Raw genomic sequence first — 6,925 nt, 5'->3', positions numbered from 1 at the left:
AAAAGTTTTGTCATTAATGATTAGTGGTTTAGGGAAACTGTGGACGTGTGTTTCTTTTGAGGATTAGGGCATGAGAATCTATAAATGACCATGGAGGTTGCTTGAAAGGTAAATGGACTTTTTGAGTTAAAACTCAATATTTTTTTTTTTTTTTTTTGTTTATTGACTTAAGCATCAAAGTGGACATGACATCTACCACACCAATGTGTTATATGACTATTTTTTGCAGGATTTTTGTCTTCTCCATACAAACAAAATTACAGTTGTTGCCTAGTCCAAAATTTGACATCAACACTTCCTATATTTTTTATATGCATTTCTTTTGTATTATTGATCAAGTATAGTACATATATTCCCAATATATCAATGATATACAATTTATGACATAATTATATAACAACTATCTTTTTTTGGTCATCGAGTTTAGAAAAATAGATATGTTCGGTCTTCGAGTTTTCAAATTGTACATTTTAATACCAAAAATTTTAAGAATAGGTGTGTTTAGTTATTGAGTTTTTTTAGTCATAATAGATGGTAGATGAATTCGAACTACAGATTTCTTGATCGCTAACGTATATATACCAATTAAGCTATGCTCATTTTGACTAGTTATTGAGTTTTTCAAAGGTGCCTTTTACCATCCCAACTTTTTATAAATAGCTTTAAAAAATTAATTAAGTTATTTTTTTATTATTTGAAATAATTATATTACATTTTAAAAAAATATATATTCTAATTTTTTAAAAAAGAATTTAAAAATGTCATATTTTAAAAATACAAAAAATTACTCCAGACACATTTAAATAAAATTTTAAAATGACTAAAAATATATTTTAAAATTTAGGGACCAAACTCATTTATTTCCAAAAATTTGGGAACTAAAAGTATTCATTTTGAAACTCATGAACCAAATACACTTACTTCCATATTGGGTAAATGATATATAAGAATTGAATACACTAGCAAACTGATTACATACACTTACTTCCATATTGAGTAAGTAATTTTCCATAAATCATATCACCTTTTTTTATCTAATAAAACATAATCACTATTTTTTGTTATCCCACTTTTATGTAATTGATATAGTGTAACATTATCGATAAAGTATATTATTGATATTTTAATATAAAATATATCAATGAAATAACATATTTGCACCATCATTGAATTATATCACTATAGTTAATATAAAAGTGCTTGAAAATATATTAGGGAAAATGACATGCTTTCTAAAATGTGATTTTTGACCTTTTTCAGGAGTGTGATTCTTCTTTTGCCAATCCATTACAAAAACATCGAATATCTAACAAAATTTCTCTCCTCTTCTCTTATCTCTATCTTCTTTAATGTCTTCTCCTCTCCTTCTCTCCTTCTCTCATTCCAATTTCTTTTTTTCTTTTTCACCTATTTCTTCTCTACTTCTCCCACTCAAAATTTATAATCTAAGAACGTATTTGAAATACATTTTCAAATATTTAATTTAAAAAATAAATTATTTTTGGAGTTAATTTTTTAGTATATTTTAATCATTTTAAATAAAAATATTTAAATAAAAATGAATTGTTTTCAAAATATTTTTTTAAAGTCGATTCAAACCAATCTAAATTTAGCACCAAAATGTTTATGGATTTAATAGCCAAATAAGCTACTTCTCAAATCTCAAAAATGACACGAAATTAAAACCATCCAACTTTGCAATTTTTTCGGCAAAAAAGTGTCTTTTTGGCTTCTATGACACTTTTTTCCTCTCTCCTCCCTTAATTTGGCTTGTCTCTTCATGTCATAGAAACTCATTTTTTTTTCTTATAGAGAGGTCATAATTATGACATCTCAAGGCTTAAACTTGATCATTTCGATTTTTGAGGTCTTGAAAATCAAGATATTTTACCATTTTGCTCATTTTATAAGTATGGTTAGGAAAAACACGAAAACACGTACCATTTAACTGAAAAACAGAGTTATATCGAAGAAGATATGACCAAAATAAAATCTCACAAATGTGCAATTAAGATTTGTATAGTGTGCATAGGTGGTGGCTGAACACTTACACAATCGTGAAAGCGTTTGAGATCATTATGTGTGCATATATGTGATCATGCTTAAACGATCGTGTATGTCTACTATGCAATTTTGCATGTTTACATGATCACATACATACATAACATATAATTTTATTGAAACAAATAAAGAAAAAGTCAAAATAAACATAATTCAATCAACAATTTCTTTTGCGATTGATCTTAAAGTCAATTGTTAGATTCCTATAGCTTATTTTTTTGAAAAAAATGTAAATAAAAAAAAAAAAAAAAAAAAAAAAAAAAAAAAAAAAGCGACCGACGTGGGACAACCAAAAAAATATTATCCTTAGACACAAATTAAAAAAATAATATAAATGTCATTTTCAAACCCTAACAATCATAAAATTGCTCAAGGTTTGTTTTATTTGACTTGGGTTTTAATGGGGACATCATTATTGTTTTTATGTGTTGACTAATTTTTACCCTAAAAAAGAATCACTCTGCATTTTACAATAATAAAAACTTTGATAATATCTAATTCATTTCCCCTATTTATTCACTGTATAGTAATTTGGTCATAGACATAACACCAACCTTTATTTTGACTCACCAATTTCACGCGGGATTAGAGCTTCACAAAAAACATCTATTTCTATTAGAAAATATTTTGGGCCCCACTTATTCCCCTTTTTTTTTTAATTTTTATTTTTTTTAACAGATTTAATCACAATTTATTTATATATATATATTTTTTAATTGAGCGAGTTGCAAAAAGATATGTACAAATATTAAGACAGGATTACAATTGCAATATACTATTTTCGGCCTTTTTCTACATAAAATCATAAAAATATATGATACTTACCGATTTCCATATGTATGCTTTGCTAATAACTATTTTTAGTAAAATAAAAGTGGAGGATTTGAATTGCGTACCTCTTAGTCTCTAACACATAGATTTGACAATTGACATATGCACATTTTGATAACCTTGTTAACAATTTAATGTCAAAAGCGTGTGAAAATTTGTTTGTAATCTAGGTTTAGAAGTTTGATAATCCTAAAAAAATGAGACTTATCACAAGATAGGATGCACCCAAGTATTGTTATTTTTTTTTAAAAAAATAATTTCTAAGATTTATGATGATGTTGCTAGATAAGGTAATGTCAATGTAAACAGAAATGTCAACGGTCTCAATTTTACTAAAATGTTGATGAAATCATTGATAAAATATTGATGTGAATGAATATTTCTTGAAAAATATTAAAAATTAATAAATAAACATTTTACATCTTATTAATGAGTTAAAATGCAATCATTTATAATAGTTTAAAATACCATTTTTGTCCTTGTACTTTGGAACTTGTTCAAATTTAATTCATATATTTTCAAATGTCTAATTTTGGTTCTTTGAACCTTAATTTTTTTTTATTCAAAGTTAACTTTTATTGAAATTGGTTTGTAATGCCCTAAGTCCAGGATTCAAACCAAGATTCGAAATCCAGATCGGTACTTGACCTGGCTACACCATTCTGACTTGTTTTGAAGGTTTCTAGAAGTAAAAGTTGTCTCCATTGGAGTTCCCATGATTGAGGCATTGAAAATGAAGGTGCATCTTGTTGGTATAGGTACTAATTTCCAATTCTTTTAAATTTTCTTAACTATATTTTTATGTCCTCAAGATCCCTCCCATTTGAATATGAACCCAATTCATTCATGTCTCTTCCTAAACTTGAGTCGTTACATGTTAAATACATAAATCATTTTTTTATACCAAAACTTGTCATTAGCCTTTAGTACATATAGTTGGTTCTACCATATCACTTCCACTCTAAAATACTGAAAAGTTATTTATAAATTTACTCCTTATAGTTCGAGTTATTTTTAATTTAGACTTTATTGTTTCAAATTTTTAAATTTGACAATAATAGTATATGACTCAAATTTCAGTTCGACTCCAACAAATTTTAAAAGTTTCAAATTGTTGACACATTATCCAAGTTTATTTTTATATTAGGTACACGACATGTTTTCCTGTTAAACTGTAATGATTTTTTTTCCAACTACATGATAATAAGTTTGTGTTTCTAAATTTAATGAACTTTGTAAGATACTTATATTAGCTGTTAGTTTTAGATATGAGTAAACATTAAACAAAAATGACTAAATGAGTGTCAAATGAACAAAAACCAATTTACGAAGATCAAGTAAACCACACTATTCAAATTAAAATTAAGTTCAAATTATATAAAGTAATTTCAACTTTCAAAACGAGAAAGATAAAAAAGAGAGATGAAGTTGTAGTTTAGTATAATTCGTGAGTATTCTTGATTCCTATCTATCAATCTTCCTCAACACCGTCACACCGACCAACATGTCGGTCGAGATCTAGAATATTAAAGTACTATTAAATAATTAAAATTGCATTTATTACATCCCAATTCCCAAAAGAGAGAGATATTTAAGTGAAATAAAAAATTGAAAAGGTCTAAAAATCCCAAAATAGTCAACGTGTGTCATAAAAACAAACCAGTCCCTAATAGGATGATGATGATTCACATTCATTAGTGCGGATTCGTTGTTGAAGGAAGCGACATGGAAACTTAATACAAGAAAGGCTGATTGCGATGTCACCACTTGCGAGCGTGGGCTCATTGGCCTTTGTGGGCTATACGCTGTCTCTACGCTTATCGCACGCACTCAAAGACCCTTCAATTTTCCATTCCAATCCCCTCAGCCCCCGCCCCCCTTTTTACGCGTACTTTTTTCCCCCGCGGTTATCCCTTCCAATTTCTATCACCAACCACCATTTTCTATATATACCTCTCTTCTTCTACCCATTTTTCAATCCTAATAACTAATAATCTTGGATAATTTCGTCCCTTATTCGATCTAGATCTCTCTGTTTTCTGGGGTTTCTTTCAAGATTCTGCTTCATTTCAGAAAAGATGGCTTGCTTGGTTTCTCGTACTGGAAGGGAATTGCAGAGATATAATCATATGGGGTTTCGCCAAGTTGTGGGGTGGGTGTTTTTTCGTTTTTGTTTTCGTTTTTGTAATGGAATTTCATTGATTGACATGGGAGAATGTTGGATTATTGCAGTTGTATACCGTATAAATTTAAATATAATGAAGATGGGATGAAGATTTGTGATGAATATGAGGTGCTTGTGATAAGTTCTCAAAAGGGTCAAGGCTTGATGTTTCCCAAGGTACTTTAAATTAAACAATTCCATATGAATAATTTCTTATTTTCATCAATTGGGTTCTTGTTATTAATCCATTTGGTTTTATAGGGTGGTTGGGAACTTGATGAATCCTTGGAACAAGCTGCTTCTAGAGAGTCACTTGAAGAAGCTGGGGTTGTTGGCAAAGTTGAGGTAGGTTGTGTTTTGCAAATCTTTTTGAATTGTATATCTGTTTTTGGAAGAACAACACTCTTTTGAATCTATGAAAAAGAAAAATGTCAATGTTGATGTCTATTATCGTTTAACTTCTTCAAGCTGAGTTTTGAATTGGATTTTGTTCTTTGTTAATCTTACAGTCTCAACTTGGAAAATGGAGATTCATCAGCAAAAGCCAAGGCACATATTATGAAGGCTATATGTTCCCTTTATTTGTTGAGGAGCAACTTGATCTCTGGCCAGAGAAACATGTTAGAGAAAGAATATGGGTATGTTCTTAAAGCTCATATATACACTTTTTTCAATTAGATTAACCTCATAGGCTCATATCCTATCAAAACTCATTAGATTTCACTATAAACTCAAACAATTTAGATCACTAGTCTTGTACAATAACTTGGCTTCCTGACTGACCCCATCCAAATTCTCAATTCTTAAACAAAAAATCAACTGATTTGTAGATCAAACAGTATATTTTGTGTAACAATCAATACAATTGTGTCTAATATATAGTTTGAACCATTCTCTTTACTCAGATGCCTGTAGCTGAAGCTAGAGAAGTATGTAGACATTGGTGGATGAAGGAAGCTTTAGACATCTTAGTTGAAAGATTAACATCCATTGGAGAGCAAAAGAATGATGATCTTCTAGCAACTGATGATCTGTGATAGAAAGCTCAGTCTTGTTTTTTCTCCTTGTAAATATGGAGAGGAAAAATGATGCTGGGGGCCATGTGAATAAAGTTAATGGTTTGGTTGGATCTTTCCTTTTCTGAAGTCTGATGGCATCAATTCATAGAAAGAAGGAAAAGCCATATTCATGATATCGCCAAAAGCTTGATCTGGCACAAGCTGTTAGAAAAATAAAAGAGACGGAGACATGGGAGAGAAAAGTGTAAGTGAAAGGGAAAGGGAGAGTGAAAGGGAAAGGACAAGGATAGGGAAGGGATAAGGGAAAACTATTGCAGAAAATCAATTTGTACATGGTTGGGGATGTTCATGACTAATTGTGTCATAGTTTCTTTTTCTTTTTGTTTTATGTATCATCAATTTTGAAATAATACAAACAAATATTATTGAAAGATATCATCTATAGCCCACTTGCAATTCATTTTGGTAATTGGTTGAGTTCTCAATCAATACTTAAAACTTTTCCCATACACCTTTTCTTGGCCTAAAACCAAACTTCCCATTCCTTTTTAAAGACCTTTCTTGCTATGAATTGAAGTTATCCAAACCATATGATTGCTTAACTTATTTGATTGATTGTGTGACTTGTCAAATTGAAATGTTCCAATCTAAAATGGAATGTAACATGCATCATGGAAAATACGAAAAATTTGTGTTTATCCCTAAATAATCATACGAGTCCATGTAATTTTAATGTTTTAGGGGCTGTTTGGGGCACTGAGATGATATAGGATGTGGAGAGTTATAATGTCTAGAGAGTTCTGATGTTTGAGGAATTTTGATCGAGTATGATCGAGCATGTTCAAACATT

At 29.6% G+C, this 6,925-nt stretch overlaps 1 protein-coding gene across 1 annotated transcript; it reads left to right on the top strand.

The window, feature by feature from the left end:
* Positions 1-4,599: 4,599 nt before the first annotated feature.
* On the top strand, positions 4,600-6,508 carry LOC120092694 (nudix hydrolase 17, mitochondrial-like). The gene is made up of 5 exons (XM_039050845.2): positions 4,600-5,044; positions 5,125-5,233; positions 5,318-5,401; positions 5,566-5,694; positions 5,962-6,508. The coding sequence occupies exons 1-5, from the start codon at positions 4,971-4,973 to the stop codon at positions 6,091-6,093; spliced, it is 528 nt and encodes a 175-aa protein (XP_038906773.2). The 5' UTR covers positions 4,600-4,970; the 3' UTR covers positions 6,094-6,508.
* The last annotated feature ends 417 nt before the right edge of the window (positions 6,509-6,925 follow it).

This window comes from Benincasa hispida, chromosome 12 (genome assembly GCF_027475165.1).
Source record: "Benincasa hispida cultivar pf3 chromosome 12, pf3_genome.v1.1, whole genome shotgun sequence".
Classification (NCBI taxonomy): domain Eukaryota; kingdom Viridiplantae; phylum Streptophyta; class Magnoliopsida; order Cucurbitales; family Cucurbitaceae; genus Benincasa; species Benincasa hispida.
The sequence above is the reverse complement of the archived record's forward strand: the minus strand, read 5'-3'. Positions and strand labels throughout refer to the sequence as shown.

Excerpts from the sequence above, each read along its gene's own strand:
- LOC120092694 (XM_039050845.2), top strand. The coding sequence starts at position 4,971 with ATGGCTTGCTTGGTTTCTCGTACTGGAAGGGAATTGCAGAGATATAAT. Across the intron at positions 5,402-5,565 it reads GGGTTGTTGGCAAAGTTGAG|TCTCAACTTGGAAAATGGAG; the intron begins GTAGGTTGTGTT and ends TTAATCTTACAG. Across the intron at positions 5,695-5,961 it reads ATGTTAGAGAAAGAATATGG|ATGCCTGTAGCTGAAGCTAG; the intron begins GTATGTTCTTAA and ends CTCTTTACTCAG.